The sequence below is a fragment of the Dryobates pubescens genome, chromosome 1, assembly GCF_014839835.1.
Source record: "Dryobates pubescens isolate bDryPub1 chromosome 1, bDryPub1.pri, whole genome shotgun sequence".
Taxonomy (NCBI): Eukaryota; Metazoa; Chordata; class Aves; order Piciformes; family Picidae; genus Dryobates; species Dryobates pubescens.
This window is the reverse complement of record NC_071612.1, coordinates 19663460-19681931: the sequence shown is the minus strand read 5'-3', so window position 1 is coordinate 19681931 and position 18472 is coordinate 19663460. Positions and strand designations below refer to the sequence as shown.

The 18472-nt window shown below is 37.5% G+C and overlaps 1 protein-coding gene across 4 annotated transcripts in view; it reads right to left on the bottom strand.

Moving 5' to 3' along the window:
- Positions 1–18472, bottom strand: part of CACNA2D3 (calcium voltage-gated channel auxiliary subunit alpha2delta 3) — a 425193-nt gene that overhangs the window by 114457 nt on the left and 292264 nt on the right. For 3 of the 4 annotated variants that reach the window (XR_008462276.1, XM_009910018.2, XM_054162207.1), the window contains exons 14-16: positions 14392–14409; positions 2399–2470; positions 1591–1671 (exon numbers count right to left, since the gene is read on the bottom strand). Coding sequence is in view for 3 of the 4 variants with exons in the window: in XM_009910018.2 (XP_009908320.1) it covers positions 1591–1671; positions 2399–2470; positions 14392–14409 (171 nt within the window). In the remaining variant the exon portion in view is untranslated. The remainder of the gene's footprint in view (positions 1–1590; positions 1672–2398; positions 2471–14391; positions 14410–18472) is intronic. The other variant, XM_054162203.1, reaches the window with a different exon arrangement.

The window sequence follows — 18472 nt, the reverse complement described above, 5'->3', positions numbered from 1 at the left end:
GTAGGTCACACAAGACATTACTGTGATAGGTCCTTTTCTATCCAGCCACGCACAGCCAGGCTTTCATTTCTATAGTTACTACAACACTGTTCTTCCCTCTCATTAGAAACAAAACTGCTGTACCCATAGCTCTTTAGAGGGCTGCTCCAAAGAGTGTTTTCATTGCTCCAAATTTTGCTCCCTTCTCTTCTGCCTTCTATGGATTTTATATTTTTTGCATACACAAGCATATGAGTTGCAGTTAACTGACTTTAGTGGTTAGTGCACTGAGAACCCTCTGTGTTACTCATCCTGACCAGCAATGTCTCTCTTCAGTATGTTTTGGTAGCAGTGTGTAGTCATCCACTGCCTCTTCCCATAGTCTGCAAACCCTCTTCCAACTGACTTTCTGTTCTGTGCTTCCATAGCAGCTAGCCTAATGGGATTCAGGTCCAAGGAAATTACTCCAAAGAACTTTATCAAAATTATTCCTATTATTTCATGCATTATTTTTATCAAATTCTCTTTTAATTTAAACTTTCCCGTTACTGAATATCAATCAATTGCTTGTGTATTCAGATCAGAATTAAAATTGATGGAATAAAGTTTTTTTTCCTTCTAAACAGAATTATCTACAAAAAAAACCTCTAGGAATATTCAAAGGCACTCACAAGTCAGTTTATTCCTCTACCTTCTCAGGAAGCAGTAAACAAAAGCATGGCAGCCAGTTAAGAGGAAAGTGTGAAATGCTCAGTACAAGTATGTGTCAAAATGTAGCTACTCCAAAATCTGGTCTCTTTAGTAAAGGCTATCTACAATACTGTGTTACATACTTATTTGTCTTGCAAAAAAATCCACTAGGAATTAACTGGAAAGCAATTTTCTTTAGGAATAAACCAGCAATGTAGTGAAGCATTTCAGACATAAGAAGCTAAATACTAATGTATTGCATCTGATTTAAATGAAAATTATCTCTTTGCATTTGCCTGAAGCCTACTTCTGCAAAGTTACAAAATGTTTCATAATAGATGAAGCACATCACATTTTGAAAACTTTTAGAATTATTTTTAAAGAACTTTATAGCAAAGATATGCCTGGCTTTGGGAAACTAATTAGAGGAAATATCTTGCAAATACTGGGTAGGAGACGAGAAACCACTAATTTGGTCAGGCAGAGAGTTGTTCAAGTTCCTGAAATGTGCTACTTGCTTTAATTCAAGGAGGTGTCTAGTTTGGGACATGGAATTGGGGAAGGAAGTTTAAAGCCATATTAAGGACAGTTTTCATACAAAATTATGCACATTTTTGTGGTGTTCTGGTTATGTTTTGTGTTTTAATCATTTCATTGACTTTATTATGGACAATACAGAATACTGCATTCTAGAGCACACTGTGATCTGCAAGAATGGGGAAATCAAACCTTATATTGATTTTGGTATTAAAAAATGCACTTGATCTTATGACCAATGACATTTACCCATCAGACACTACAACACTAAAATTCCTGAGGGAAATGATGGAGCTACATCAGTCTAAACAATATTAACTTGCTAAATAAATTATATTATAGAAATCATACTGAGTATAAAGGACATTATCATTTGTGTATTACCTTGTATTTTGGAATAGCTTTTAAGAGCTCTTTAACTGGAACATCTGTGCCAACTACTCCCAGAAGAATCCCTTTAGATCTCTAAAATGAACAATAAAAGATGCATTCAGATACACAGTAATGAAGACTTTTTCACCACATTTCACATTGCAGCTACTCTGCAGAAGTTAATAGATAACAGACATAATATTTTAAAAGTGGTGAAAGCAAATGCTGATACTACTCATCTGATCAGTCATTTAATCAATTATATTGCTCCTTTGTACTTTAACTGCATTTCACATAGAAAAAGGCATGCACAATTTTGATAGCTACTGGGTCCCTCAACAGTAAACTTCCTATGAAAAACAGTTAATTAAAAACTACTGTTAAAAATATGTTACTTGCTTCCTTCCCAGAAAGATGAAGCATTAAGGGGAAAGTAGGTGCAATTTTCTTTAATAACCTGTTAAATTGGTAAAGATGAACATATATATACATATGACTAATTACATTTAGAGCCTACAAAATAGAAGCATATTTGTGCAAATAAAAGCATACAGATGATTTGCTATACAATGGTGATATAGAAGTAAGAAAACTCTAAGGCCCAGCATCATCTAAGACACACGGGTTTATTATTTTACTATGGTTTCCATATCACAGTCATTTGTGATTATTTTTACACTAACCAAGTGGTACTAACTGCAGACAAAATAAGGAGAAGAGAAGAAAATTTTTTTAGAGTAGGTTAAAATCTTTTTCTGTCTCTGAAAACTTCACTGCAGTCACCCCATTATCACATGACTGAAATAGTCTGAGTACTTACAGTCTCATTTTGCTTACTAAATACTGGCATGGCAACAGTTGTCATCAACACCAATCCCTGATCATCAGCAAGCTGTATTTGAAAAAGAAATACAATGTCTAAGAACTAAGGAACAATTACAGACATGTGATTGTATTTTTCAATTACATTCTCTTCATTTTAAACAAGATAGAGCAATTTATCTAAGTGACGTTTACACAGTTAGACTTGCAGTCAGTGCAGCCCAGCCCATTTCAACCATACCAGCTCTGCCCACCCCACCATCTGCACTGGCAGAAAAGACGCAGCATCTTCATTCCTATTGCAGGCTCCCATGAGATATGAAGGGGTTGAAATATGGATTGTGGAAGCAGCATGTGCAGTAGCAGAGCAGCTGGAGCTCCATTCTACATTTTTCCCAGTGTCAGTTCTGCCAACATTGCCTCAGTCTGTTTTCTCCCAGAAAGGAACAAGAGGTCATGAGTTCCATGCACTTTGTTCTGGTCCAGACTGAGATCTCATCAGCTAACAAAGCGGCAGAGAGGATGACAGCCAGTTAGATCCCAGGAGCATCTTTGCTCCATCCGGTTTCAGTTTGCTGGATAAAGAGGTGGTATGAAGTGTTAGCTGATTCTACACATCAGGATTCAACATATTTCTTCAATTTAAGAAGAAAACAGATCTTCTGACCTTGGATCCATTCAAGAGAAACCTATAGAATGCCTGTCACTGGCCACAGGAGTGACATTGCTCAGACTATCGTCTCTCCATGCCCTCTGGCTAGACTATGCCTTTACCATAAGGCAAAGGTTAATTGTGATGCTCAAAAGAAGCATTGCTCTGTGTGCCTGTAGATCTTCACCATCTGCATATGAAAGATAACTCAAGCAGGAAGTTGAAAGTTACTGTTAAACCCTTTCTGCCCCTATAATTTTAATTTAAAAGCATAACATGTCCAGTGATAACCACAACTGAAGACTTTGTAGAAGACAATTTGCTTTGTTAGCTACATAGACAAGGCAATACAGACAACCTTCCTGTGAAATACTGTAGGTGACAGTCATGTCCAACTGCAACTGTGATATTCTCCTGATACCCCTGAATCAGTATCACATTGTCTGTAGCCTGGCAGTATTTCTAATACTTTAACACTTCTTGAGAATTGCTGTAATTTTGATTCTTTTATTAACAAACATTAATGAAGCAACAGCTATGAAGTTTCAAAATTTTCTGAACACACGTCATATGTTCTGATCAAGATTTTTTTAATGAAGTTTTTTGACATGTCTTATTTTTCAATAAAATCTAGAAAATGATATATCATACAGCCCCCAGCCTGCTTCAGGAGGTTTTGTGTTGGTTTTTTGGTAATTTTTTTTCCAAACAAGTATATTCCTGAAGCATGGCACTAGCTTATGATGAGGATGAATGTTTGCAGACATCAGAGAGGAACACAAATGGGGTTTACAAGAATGTTTACATCTGATAAGGAATCAGTAGGGACACGAGGTGAAATGGACTTATGCTCATGTTTGCTTTTTTGTTTCCTTTTCAAGAGGAGATTATTTTTAGCCCTGATATAATCCTTGATTTATTAGGCAACAGCAAGTTGTTAAACAAACCAAGCAGCAAAAAAATGCAAACCCAACAACTCAGCAAAACACTGGGGATTCAGAGGTTGCACTTAAAAGTCAAATGCAGCTGAACTAGTGTAAGAATTTACTCTCCTAGGCCAAAGTAGTCCAGTCAAGCTCACTGACATGATTTCTATAGAGAAGAGATTTCTGTGGTATGACCATCAATAGTCCCAAACACACGTATACCATGAGATGAAAAAGAATGCCGCTTATTATGGGGTGACATCTTGGAGTATTTAGAAATTTTAGATGATTGCCCAGGGTTGTTCTGCTCTGACATTATGTATTTGTCAAGTATCAGTACAGTATTTTTTTATGAGTCCCCTGACTCTGAAGAGATTACTACAAACAATTTATTGAATAGGATGCCAGCCAAGGGACTGTCAGTAAAGTTTTAGGGTGTTTGAAATTCTTTCAGTGGGGGGAAAAAAAAAATAAGGAAAAAAAAAATGTGGAGTTCCTGGGAATTCTGAAAGAGCAGATCATTAACTCTCAAAGTTGATATGGAAGCATGCAAAGAAAGATTGCCCTGAAATTATGATATCTACAAGTACCACCAAGAGTTGGCTGCTGTAAGCATTTCTATAGAAATTTAATCTTATAGTCCAGCCTGCTTGGTTTTTTGTTCAATTGGTAGATGAACAGGTTGTTGGCTATTTCCATAAGCAGTCAGTAAATAACTGAATTAAAGATGGCTTGTAGTCACCAACTCAAGATGCAGCATTTGATTGTGAGGAGTTACCTGCTGAGGAGATTGTGAGGTGTTACCTGCTGAGGAGAAGCACAGTTTTATTCTCTGGGCAATGACATTTGGCAGAAATACTTTGAAATGGTAGAATATTAGCCACTGGGTATTTCTGCTGAGGCAATTAATGCTAGAGCCCATTAATAAATTGAAAAGGAAACCATGTGTGGTGAAGGCACATTATGCCCAGAACTATGCCCCAGATAATGAACCTTGTCCCAGCATGTGTGGCCACATCTCCCTCCTTTCCTGAGGGGAACATAGGCCAAGGCTTAAGCCAGGCAGCATAAACAACGGCAGGCACCCATCTCATGGGATGGTTGTGCAACTACCAAACATGGGCATAATTCTAGCTTCACACTTTCTATAGGCTAAAGCTGGTTGTTTACGAGAGTGCCCATTGGCCAAATCCAACCTCAAGAAACCTGTAAGTATTACCCCAACTTGTAAACAAGTTGCTTGCTTTCTCTCTGTCCTTTTTCTGTTTGCTCGAGCTACCAAGCTCTCTGCCTACACACCATAGCCTTTGCTATTAAACTCATTGCTACTAAGTCTTCTCACTCCCACATGCAAGCAAACAAGTGGCCTCTGCAAGATGACGAGAAGCCAGCATCTGGGCAGGCCCATCAAGCCTCAGCCCTGAGAGTCTCCAGAGGAGGGACCCTCACTGAAAGCCTAGAAGCTACAGTTTTGTACAGCCAGCCCCACTGGTTGGAAAAAGAGCCCGCCATGTCTTCAGGAGGACTGGACCCCCGAGGGTAAGACTGCCCATTTGACAGGGAACGGACTAGCCGAGTCTGGCAGTCCAAATGTGTGTCTCAGCCTTGAGCAGCAGACTGGCATGCCACAACCGTCTGTACTGGCTCGCATAAAGCAGAAGCAGTGCCTAGCCACACCATGACCCTGCCCTTGCAGGAGAGAAGAGAAGCCGCCACTTCTGCTGCTTCGTGCCCTGTGAACCCCAGGGAAACCCACAGCACTGTCCGTGCCTGTGCTCCAAAGCCGGGACCACTCTGAGAGGGTCCCGTCCACTCCTTCGAGTCAAGCAAAGGCGAAGCCACCACTCCGCACAGCAGCATCTCTTCCCCGGGGCCATCCACACTGGCACCGAAGCCGGTTGCCGCAGGGCCAACCCCACAAGACTGCTCCCTGCCATCCAGAGGGAGCCACCTGAGTCCTGCGAAGAGAGCCTGCTTACTGGCTACCCTACATTCTGCCCCCTCTCCGCTGCCGCAGGAGGAAGAACGTTGCCCCCACCGTTGCCGTCCAGACCAGCCCAGGAGCCAGCCCTGGTGACAGCAGCCTGCTGCAGCCTAGCACCTAACCTTGCTACAAAGAAAGGACACAGTGCATCTTCCACATGCTTTCCACTCGCTAGCACTCAGTTCAAAGCACCCGCACCTAGCAGCATAACAGAGTTTTGGTTATTCAATTATTATTTGGTTTTTCCCAAATGAAAATATTCACAATCCTTATGATTACCAAAGTCACCGACATTAGAAAAGTCATAAGCTCAGGGAAAAAAATTATGTAATCATGTAAAAAAGCAAATAGTCAAACATTACTTGCAGGAAACACCTTGAAGAATTATTTGTGTTTTCAGTCACAAAATACACGCTTCTAAGCAGGCAGCTAGCAACTTGGTTACACATGGAGTCACGGAGTTTAGTGCTATTGGCAAATACAGAGAATGATTCTTACCCTAATATAATGCAACAACATCACCAGATGGATGATGATTAATTACATGCAGTGAAGGGTCCTTGGGAATGACCAAAATGTGAAGCACCAAGAATTACTTTCAGTCTTTAAATAGGCTATACTTTATCAAAAGTTGTCCTTCAGTGTCTTAGGAGTAACTGATAACTAATACTTACAGTGACTGCCATTTTTACAAAGGTGTGTTTCATGTGGCAAAATAATTTCCCACAGTTTGGTGATTCAAAATTGTTTAAAGCTACATGCTAGGCTTACTTGGGTTCCTTACTAACCCTCAAATACTCAGGGACATGATAGGGTTCATGGGAAACAAAGAATAAGGTGTTACAATAAAATCTAGCCACACAATATTGGGTTTGTTGCTTATATAGTTTATGCTGAAACAAACTGTTGCTGGTAGACCAATTATGTTCACAAATATGGATTAATTTGGACCAAAGTTCACTCAAATGTCAAAACCTCATCTAACATTATATATATATAACCTCATATAATGTATAAAGAGCCACTAATAAGTTTCAGTTTCTCCAACTGGTTTAAATTCTTGGTCTGATCTCAAAGGAAATCCTCTATTTCTTTTCTCCCCCTCTACTGACTATACTGTCTACTAGTTTAACTATTAACAAACCAAGATCATCTTTTTTATCACAAATCTAAAGATTGAAGAAGTGTCTAAGTTTATTATTTACCCAGGGCAACATAATAGTTAACACATATAGTCTCTGACATTGAAGACCAATCTCTTACCTATACATATAGTCTCTGACTGACATTAAATACCTGTCTCTTACCTATGTAGCAGCATATCAATTCCTGCATTTATGTTTCCTTCAAGTGGTTACATAATATGATGACAACAGCAAGGAAACCAAAATTGCTTTGTCCCCAAGTCCTCCAGGAAAACAAAAATTCCACTGGCAAGCTCCCAACACTTGAGGCTACCAAGAGATGTGAACTAACAAAAAGGTATGTGCTTTGAAGCACCTCTCAAAACATTTTATTGCTCTGAATTTTTTTGCTATAAAATTAAACAATATAAGAAGCAGCATTGAAATGCATCTAAACACTTCCCAGATTCAGTAGCACATCCTGCAGGGTGTAAGATCATAGAATCACAGAATCAATCAATAAGGTTGGAAAAGACCTCAAAGATCATCAAGTCCAACCTGTCACCCAAGACCTCAATATGAACCACATTCTTTAGAGAAGATAAAGCACATTCAAAATTTTGGGGAGGAAGCAGGATTAATAATCTCCTTCGTTGTCACACGGTAAAAGAAAGGCAAAAGCCAAGGATTAAAAATGACCAATTTCATATATAACTAACCCTGTGACTGACACTCTTTTTCTTAGGATTTATGTACATTGCATTAGAAATAAACACCTTATTCTGCCTGCTGCAAGGATTTCCCTGACCTGAACACAATTTACATCATCTGTTGTTGCCTCTGGGTAAGGAAAGCAAGAAAGAGCCCTACAGTCCTTTTAGCAACATATTGCCACAGGTTCTCCTTTTCTGTGGTGCTCAGCACTTTAAGTCTCTCCATGGCTGATCCCGTGGTGGTCCACTGGTTCCTCTTTGTAACAAGTGCTTTAATATCTCTGGAGACAACGTGCCTCACCTCCTGCCTACCTTAGTGCAGGCATCATATACTGACTGCTGCATATACACTGTTGTCTCCTCACACTTCAAAGGAATCAAACCAAATATAGTAGAGGATAACCATAAGAAGAAAAAAGGACAAAAAGTTTTCCACAACTCTCTGAAGAATCAGCATTTGCTTTTAAAAGTACATAAAGTTTCTAGGAAAACTTTTATCCTACAGTTTTGAGGGCAGGAACTGTTTCCTTCCACTTTGATAAATCAAACTACCAAGAAGCTGTTACTTCTTACAGATAGGTATTTGGCTATCCTAGATATAGATAGATATTTGGCTATCCTAGCCAAATAAACCAAATACCTTTGTGACACATCCTCCCTGTCTTACTGTTAACTTACCAAATCAAAATTGTTGGAATAGTACAAAAAATCTCAGATAATTATTTTGTTGGATACTGGCTGCCATTTCCTAAGGATGAAATTTTCAAAGAATCTTCAGAAAGTTCAGATTCCAGCTACTACTGACCTCTGCCAGCACTTGGGCATCTAATTTCATTAGGCCTCTGAAAACTTTAGACACTTACTAATTGCTGTTTCCTTTTTTTCAGAAATGTTGGAAAAAATATAGCCATAAAGTAATTACTGAAGAAAAAGTGTAACACTTTTAGGTAAGTGATGGAAGCTGTGCACTAGCATATACATTTTTTCATTTCCTGATTAAATAGATCTGTATACACAATCTTGAAAAGGCCCCTTGCAAGTTTTGAAGAAAGTACTTCCTGGTTTCAGATGTTTCTTCAGTTTTTGGGGGGTTGAATTACTGGAAAAAGAGGGAAACGAATACAAATTAAAGAATTCAAGAGCAATTCTTAATGCCTTGTCAGATGCTTCATTCAGCAAGTTAAAACCAGTCGTATGAAAAGGAAATGAAAAAATAATAATAAGGATCCAAAAATTTGGGACAGAAAACTGAAAATAGAAAAAACATGCAATAAATCAATCATGACTATAAAAGGTTACAGGTATCAAAGTTACTTTCTCAGCAAGTAATTTCTTTTAAAAAGGCAAATGGAGCTAGGCCTGTATTGTTTATTTATATTTATAGAATACATATTTATTTTTATTTGCATATACTTTCCTATATTTATTTCAATGTGTATTTATAAAAGCACTAACCATCTTAAAGGGCTGACATCAGCAAGCCTCTGCTTGTGCAGTATAGCTCATCTTCATGCTAAACAATACAGAATCTCTGATTATATCCAGTATGGCATTTATCGCCTGCCCTGTCAGATTTTCCTTGCTGTGTTATTTATTCTCCATAGAATAGCAAGAAGTTCTTCTTCCAAAAGCAAAACTAGCATGTTGACATAAGCCTAATGCATTTCAAAATAAAACCTTGAATTTACATTATCATAGGAAATCTGCAGACATTATATTCAAGTGACTGTTCAGTTTCTCCTGCTTCAGTGCAAATAAGCTGTTCTGACTGATTCATTTTGATTAAGGACTGCAACTGATGGGTGCTGTAATCAGCCTTGCCCTTAATGAGTCAGGATGCTACCTTCATGAGAGGAAACACAGACTGTGACATACAAAGGCGTCTTCCTTCATAAATACAGTCAGTCTGTGCTTCCTCTCTAAATTCAGTTCCCTGAAACCTCAGTAGTCTTAACTGTTCTACTGTTCTATTGACCAGTTTTGATCTACCTGTTTTCTTAGACAGTATGCAACCAGTGGATGTGTCTGGGCATTCCCAGCAGTGTAGGAGATTTGATGGCTCCTGCTACGTACAGCAGTAGTTTGATCTTCAATAAATTCTCCACAGTAAAGTGAAAGCAACATGAAGGCTCATTACAGTCCTTCTTCTGGCAAATGCACACCACATACTGGAACCTCTGAACCCAGGCAAACCATGTATGTGTACACAGGCAGAGATCCTTTGCAGTATGATAGTCTTTCATATTCAAGTTTTGCTTCTGAAAAGCAGTGAAAAAGGCTCCTCTCTATGCTGAATGAGCATCTATTTTTCAGACCTGCCAGTGTAAAATTAAGTTTTTATATGGCAGCAGATGTTGTTCCACCAGCCATCAAAAAAAAGGTCACCATTTTCTACCTTTCTGCTGAGCTGTTAATTTTTGATTTGTTCTACATTTGAATACACTACATATTTCATTTTCTGCTAAGAATATCAGCTCACAATTGCATAATTTCCCCTAGGGTTTATTAATAAAACAAAAGCAACAATCTCCTTCTGAGCTTAACTTCCACTCCAGATCTTAATCAATTCATTTTGTTTCCATCTTGCCCTTAGCAGAAGGTATTCCCATCTCTTTGACTTCGTGAGTGAAACTAGCAGGCCTCTACTGTCAGGTGATTCTGGGAATATTTAAGTAGAACTCTGCCACCATTTAAGCAGAATTGCCATTGGAAGAAAAATACAAAGCCTCAAAGAGCTATGAACTGTCACTGATTTGACAGTGCTTGACTGGATAATAAATGTCAAATGGGTGCAATAAGAAAGCATGATAATTCTGTTCAGTGGAATATTAAATGTGTGTGGATTAGCGCATATGGGTATACATGCTAATGGGAAACTACTGAACTATGCAGCCCCTCAGATGTTTCTTATTCCTTCCAGTCTGGAAGAATATCCTATATCTCTCTAAAACATGGAATTACAATCACAGAGAAAAAAAATACATGCATTTCAATGTTCATTTGGAGTATGGATGACTTATGCTATGGAATATACATTTCTTAACATGTTCAACTGATAACATTGCAAAAAGTAGTTTCTCCAACTTGCAAAAGTAGGTTTGGTCTGAGAATTGCTAGGCTACTTCAGGTGACATTGGCAAGAAAAATTAAAACTAGACCTCCAAAGGAAAACACAGAGTTTTAAGCTAGATCCCAGGATTTTGTAAGTTGTCTACAGCCTAAAATAATGAATGAAAGAGACCTGCATTAGTTGTTTCTCAACTGAAAGACAACAGCATCTTGTCAGCAGGAAAAAGATCCAAAAGCATGCTAAATAAGGGTCAAAATATTTACTTCATTATCATTTTGTATTTCATTAGATCCACTTTAACTTCTATAATTTTATAAAAATGCTAAAATCACCAGCCATGCAAGTCAATGAAACTGCAGCTTTGCAAATTTGCCTTTTTCTATTCCCAGTGACAGTTATTTCAACACTTCAAAGTATAAGAAGGTAAATGATGCAGGGAATGATAAATGATGTTCCCAAATGGCTGAAAGATGATAGCATCAAGATAAAAGGAGGGCAAAGCATTACTTACAGAAGTTAAGGGATAACACAGAAAGAAAGAAGAAACCTGGGCAACAGATATGATCAGAACATTTCTATATGGATGAAATATTATTCAATTCATAATAGAATCATTTTTAAAAGCTTTCCTAAATGTTCCTAAACACAACTAACTGCTTCTGATTTGTGTGCCTAATTTACTCGCTTCTACCTCTTCACACGAGCTAAGTAGAACAAAATGTCACAGCAGGTACGGACAACAGATTTGGATCCTGCTGTGTTTGCTCAAGAAAGCAAGTAAGCCTTTCCTATTAGGAAATCAAACACCTTTTTGAGCTGTTAAGGAAGAATAGCGCTTGCTCATCTATGAATAGAAAAGCTGTTTTTTCAGAAGTGTTTCAAAAATAAAGATCATTTTGGAAGCCAATCTCAAAAAGTCTGAAAATGGGTAAATTTGAGTTATTACTTTGTTTTATGACTATTTTCACAGCTCTGTGGGATGAATACCCAAAAACATGCAGAAAACCAACATAGAGGATATATAAAATGTGTTCCATTTCTCAGGATATCAGCTCATTCTTTTACATAAATTAGCTCTTCCTAGACATATTTTCTTCTGAGATCTACACAATCATATTTAATCAGCAGCATTATTACTTGAAATTACGGTGGCATGTTTTTTGGTGTTGTGATATTTTCTATTTTAAATATAGCCTCTATTACAAGGATCTTTTAAAGATAAATATCATAGTGCAGACATCCATCTTAAAGTCCTATGTGTGTTTCACCTGCCCTCCAATTCTGAATTTGCATCAACCTGATTTAGAGTAGATAATAGGAGCAGGTTTTAATTGATATTTGACTGCTGTAGACAGATGAGAACCTAAAGGTCTTCAAAATCAATAGCTAATCACCCGAGAACATTGACTAAACACTGCAAAAACCACAGCCAAAAATGTTTCACATAAAAGACATAACACATTTCATCAAGATGACCAAGTATTTGTAATGGATATAAAAAAGTAAAGGTAAACTTGAAATGCTACATTCTTCTTTCAGATCACTCACAGATTAAAGTGAACATTTTTTGAGAGACAGGACTGTTTGAAATGTTTATACAGAAAACATTTGCAAGATGATACATAGATTCCAACAAAAATACAGTACAAGTTCAGGCACCATATGGCAAAACATGTACCCTAGTGACTAAGTCATTCATAAAGGCATGCAACTACCTCGTGCTGCTTCCCTTCACCTTGCAGACAGCACGAGATTCTTCTGTTCTGTTCATAAACTATAAGGCCATGCTTATAAAAAGGCTTATTTCTTACCTGAAGTTATCAAAAGCCCTAGTGGATTACTTGCATCTGTCTTCTCTCCCCATACCATTCCTTCCTTCCCATCCCTCAACTAGACATGTGCATACAAAATAAGTGGCTTTTTGTTCTGCTTTAGTTTGCTCAAGGTGTAACACACTGAAAATTGGCACTTTTTACCTTTCATGAAAACAGTGGGTTTTCACTAACATTGATCTTGAGAAACTAGAACATTATTTAATAGCTCAGAATTGTGGACACCAAAGTGTAAAATATGGCACAACAGGACATAATGATCTGCTAAACAACCTGACCAGTTATATCTTTCTGCACCGACATATTATAACCTCACTGTCTCTTCTCTCTGCAAACTGTCAAGAGAAGCATTTGACATAAGCTTTTAGACAAGCAGGTGAACATGAAAAAGTCAAAGCCAGCCAGTGTAGCAAATCTATTTTCCCAGGAAGCTGTAAATAAAAGATTTCTTTCCACCATCTATTTCCAGAAAGATGGGGGAAAAAAAAAAACAAAAAACCAAAGTCCCAATTTTTGTTACCACATCACATTTAGTAGGCTCTGCCACTATGAAAACATGAGCTATGGACACAGCCAAGTGTCACAAAATAGTATATTACCTGCAGATTTGAAAATAGTGTATTACCTGCTCAGAATTTTCTGAGCTCCACAAGCAAGGAAATTTCAAGTATAGATAGAGCATTACAAAGGTAAAGCTCCCATGCTCATATATCTCGCTTTCTAAACTAAAAAATGAAAAAGTATGATACACTTATAAAGTTTTGAGTTCCCTGTTTGCTGTCACCATTCTGCAAAAGCTGTTCATTGAAGACCACTTAATCTAGAGCTTCTATTAAAAAGTGACCTTTGATCATTATCCAAGACTGTTAACAATGGTGATGTGATTGCACTGATTAAGTGCTTTGGCATTTCTTATCAAAGGTGCTTTACATGGCACAGTAAGAACAACATGGACAAATGACTATTGCAGTTTCCCCGTATGTTCCATTCACATTTTCATTTCAACATTTTTCACTGCAAACCACAAAACAGCATCTGTTTTTTGATTGTTTTGTGTTGGTGTTCTTTTTTTTTCCCTGTTCTTTGGAAGCTTTAATTATATTTGTGAAGTAACCGAGGATAATGCAACAAGCATCAAACAAGTCTTCATCTGCCACAATCATTTTGCTATCATCGTGTGCAGTGGTGACTGTGGTAATGTACCATATCGATGCATAGTATATGAAAACTCTATGCAACCTGCTAAAGGAGTCAAATGCTGGATGTATTTAAAGGTGTGCTGGTAGATACAGTGGGGAGCAGTGAAAGGGTACCAGCTATACCATGGATTCTGTAGTCTCAGCAATAGAGACAAAATGATCCAGAGATGTTTCACATGTAGTAATGGGGTGATTTCTTCTTTTTTACCCTTGCTGTTATTAAAAATTGCTGATAAAATAGCCTTCTGTTGTTCAAAAGTTGTAGTCTACTATATGCTTATTGTGTTAAAATAGCTCATATGTTTAAAGAGCTGCTCTTAGCAAGTACTTAGCTGGCTTAATGTCAGCTACCTTTTTTGCTGCTCAGCTCCAGAGCCCCCATTATAGTGAATTGTTTCACTGATCACTACTGCACCATACTCACAACACCATGGAAACATGAAGAACTGGTGACTATTTTGAATGACTAAGATTTGATTAAAATATTTTACCTTTTGAGCCTGAGGGAGCTGGAAAACAACAAAACAGAACAAGCAATCATTATTCATTAATTTGATCAGCTTCTTTAGCTGTTCTATTCATAAAATTACATTAACATAATATAAAATGAAGTATAAAGGAAAGAAACTAGATTTACATTGCCAATTGATTCGAATTATTGAAGGCTTACTAAGTTAGTTTATTATTGGACAGCTTCTCTGCTAGGTATCACAAAAGCACCAGGCAGTTTGTTGAATACCATGATACTGATAGAGGGACTGTTTTCTCATCAAGTATGGTATCAGACTTAAGCTGTGAAGTAGTCCCATCTTCCTGTACACAAATATAAGTCAATGTAAGAATTGTTTTGGTTTTAAAACCAGCCATTCTTGGTTGATGAACATCTACACCTACAGTTATTATGAATCAAATTGTCATTAGGAGTGGTTTAACATTAAACTAGAAGGTTGGATTCTCTATGACAAAGAAAATGACAACAAATTGGTAATAGAAAGTTACTGACTGCTTATGCAAACATATGCATAATATACAATAATGTATGCATAGAATAATACATTGCTGTAGTGTAGACACAAGTATGGTTACATGTACATATATGCAAACAAAAGGTAAGTGTTTATGCATATATGCATATTTCTATCACACACATGTTCTTTGACAAGATTAGCCATACCTGGCTGTATGCACAGTAGTAAGCAACAACTCGTGTAAAAAAATCATGGAGAGCAGGCAGTAGACTGCAATACATATAAAATACCTTATTTATCAAGAGTTGAAAAACTGGTTCTGTTTTCACTTTAGGAAAAAGAAAACCCATTTCACATTAGAGAGGAACTCAGAAAAATAAACTATTGCAGGCATAACACAGTTTTCCTTTTTTCTGAATTCTTCTCTTTCATACTCATAGAGAAGTTCACCATGCACAGCAATTTAGCCTTGTACTAAATCCACATTCTCAGAAAATTTCTTTTTCCAATACAAATTATATTTTACAGGCACCAGCTGAACACAAAACAACAGGCAGGTGAATCAATACCAAATGCTTCAAGACCTCTACTGAGATTCTTACCTTTCGTTCTTGCTCTGACTTAAAACAGATAGAAAAACCTTCCACATAGTGCTCTGGTAAAAGCTAATTACAAACATTATTGTATGCCATGAAAAAGACTTGTCATGTGATGTCTAATTCACAATACTGAAAGCAGCCAGCCATAATTTCTGTTTTCACAATATAAAATGTAACAAAATTCATGTCAGTGAGAATTGCTGCAGATAAAATTATTTCATCCTTAAAACCTGAATGATCCAATAGCAAAATACAAGCTATGGTCTCATTAAATTATAACTTATATCTGTTTCTTTAAAAGTCTGCTGTTTAAGTAATGGATTATATAGAATTATATACAAGGGTTGCTGCAGAAATTGCAGGTACCTGATGAACTGTAAATACATGAGCTAAATCCTCTCTACATGGTCAGAGCGTTATTTAGAGCAGTTCAAACATTTTCTGAATGTTTAGCTACTTACTAGTCCTCAACTTGGTTTACTGTGATAAGTGAAGTGTTTTCTTTCTTCCATTCAAATAAAAGAAGAAAGTTGCAATATGAATTTTTTAGTTCCCTATTGTAGCACTGAAAATGATTTCTCTGTAATGTTGCTGTTTCACTTCTTTGATGCCATTTTCTTGCTATGTATGTGTAAAAATTGTAAGCATCCTTTCACTGATATTTCAGTTAAGGACAGGTGCAGTAAAGAATGATGTCCATATCTCCCCTTTTGGAATATGTACTGAAGAACTCTGCAGTTCATCCAAACGCACCAGACACAGCAATCCCCTTTGTTTTCACAATGAGGTAATTTGTAAGCTATATTCTTAAAAACCAGTACTCCAAGCACAGTCATGTCATCCAAGGCACCATATAAAATGTTAGGTACTGAATTACAATTTCAGAAACACTTCCAAAAACCACTCCAACTAAATTATAAAGCTTATAGTCCAAATACAGTGGAGATAGGTTCAGGGAATGGTGGCAGGAAGAGCATTAAAAATCTGAATAAACAAAAAATCCTGAAACACAAATGCATGAACACACACAATGCTCTATCAAGACCTCGAATTTAAGTTGAATCCTTACACGAATATTAGTACTCTTAGATGTAGTTTTTACTACTTGTTTTCAGAACTTGAGTTTACTCATATTTGAATACATCCATTCAGACAGAGGTGGATTGGTCAAGCTTTGCCATGTGAGAGAGTTACAGTCAGATGGAATGCAAGTGAGGATTTCCTACTGATAATTGCTACAAGAACCAGATGGTATACACTTTTATATATGAAACTATGCCTGTTGCTTTTACTGAAAGAGGTTATTTTCAAGATCATTTTGGTAAGAGTTTAAAAATCAGAGTTCCATATTATATTACCAAATTTAAATTGTACCAAATTTATAGCTGTTCATAAAATCAAGAATATTTCCTTGCTCTGAAATATTAATTAATGAAAGCCTTAATAAGAATATTAGGGTTAGCAGATGAGATTCACATTCCAGTATGCTTCTTCCTGGGCTGGCATTCTTGTCACTTTTCACCTAAGCTTCAAAATCATAGAATATACATAGAATACATAGAATAAACCAGGTTGGAAGAGACCTTCAAGATCATTGCGTCCAACCCATCAACCAATCCAACACTGCCCAAACAACTAACCCACGGCACCAAGCACCCCATCAAGTCTTCTCCTGAAAACCTCCAGTGATGGCGACTCCACCACCTCCCCAGGCAGCCCGTTCCAATGGGCAATCACTCTTTCTGTATAGAACTTTTTTCTAACATCTAGCCTGAACCTCCCCGGCACAGCCTGAGACTGTGTCCTCTTGTTCTGGTACTGCTTGCCTGGGAGAAGAGACCAACATCCGTCTGTCTACAACCTCCCTTCAGGTAGTTGTAGAGAGTAATAAGGTCACCCCTGAGTCTCCTCTTCTCCAGGCTAAGCAACCCCAGCTCCCTCAGCCTCTCCTCGTAGGGCTTATGTTCCAAACCCCTCACCAACTTTGTTGCCAACTTCACAATCTTATCCTTAAAAAATAAAAGTAAAAAATTTAAAAATAATTTTAAAATAAAATTAAGTTAATTTTGTTACAGACAGACAAATCTTCATTCTGTTACTGATTTTAAACTTGGCTGTTACAAGATCTTATATGTCAGCAATTCAGTTCAATAATTGCTGCAAATTCCTTTGAATAAAACTGCAGAGGTTTGTCTGACATTACCCCTTCTGGGAGGCCATAGGAAACAAATAATTTTCCTAACAATAACAGTAATAGTCCTCTGGCTTGACCCTTTATTGCATAGTCTAAAAACTACCTGTCTCTGTGTAAAACCCAGTGGGTACCTCCGACTCCTGTGGTTTGCCTTATACACTGCCAAGAGGCAGTGCTGCAGTAAACTATGTGATCCTTCCCTGGCCTTCCAAAAGCACTGCAGATCTTTCTATTCTGATGGCACATATGGTAAACTATGCCATTTTAGTGTCTTTATTCATACCAAAATACTTTGTTTCTTTGTCTTTTCCACTAGTGTTTCTTCCTTCTCCTGGTGATTGTCTCTAAAGAGGATACATGATAGGGCACATACCTCTTTTCCCTGCACCTAGTTTATAATCTTGCTAATGCAGGTTTCGTTTGTGGCTGAGATGCAGGGAGGAAGCCTGGCCATTCACGGTCTCCTGGTTGTTGCAGGTTGGATTAGAAGGGAAGGGTACTAAGAAAAGGCATGGCAGGGTCAGGAACCTGCAGGCCTCAAAGTACCAGGGGAAACCTGAGAGAAAAGTGGACTTAGGGATCTTTATAAAACTGCAAATTTTGCTGCAACCTGAAAACAAGAGCTAAATTAAAGAGCGAGATTGGAGTACAGGGCCTTTCAAGGACACAGTGAAGAAAAAGGAGGGAAAATTTTTTAACCTGTCTTTCCCAGAAAAAAACAAATTTTCTTTACTAACAATTTATTATTATAATTATTCTATTTTGTATTGTAAAACAATATCCTTCAGCATCTGCAAGTCCCCTGAAGTTC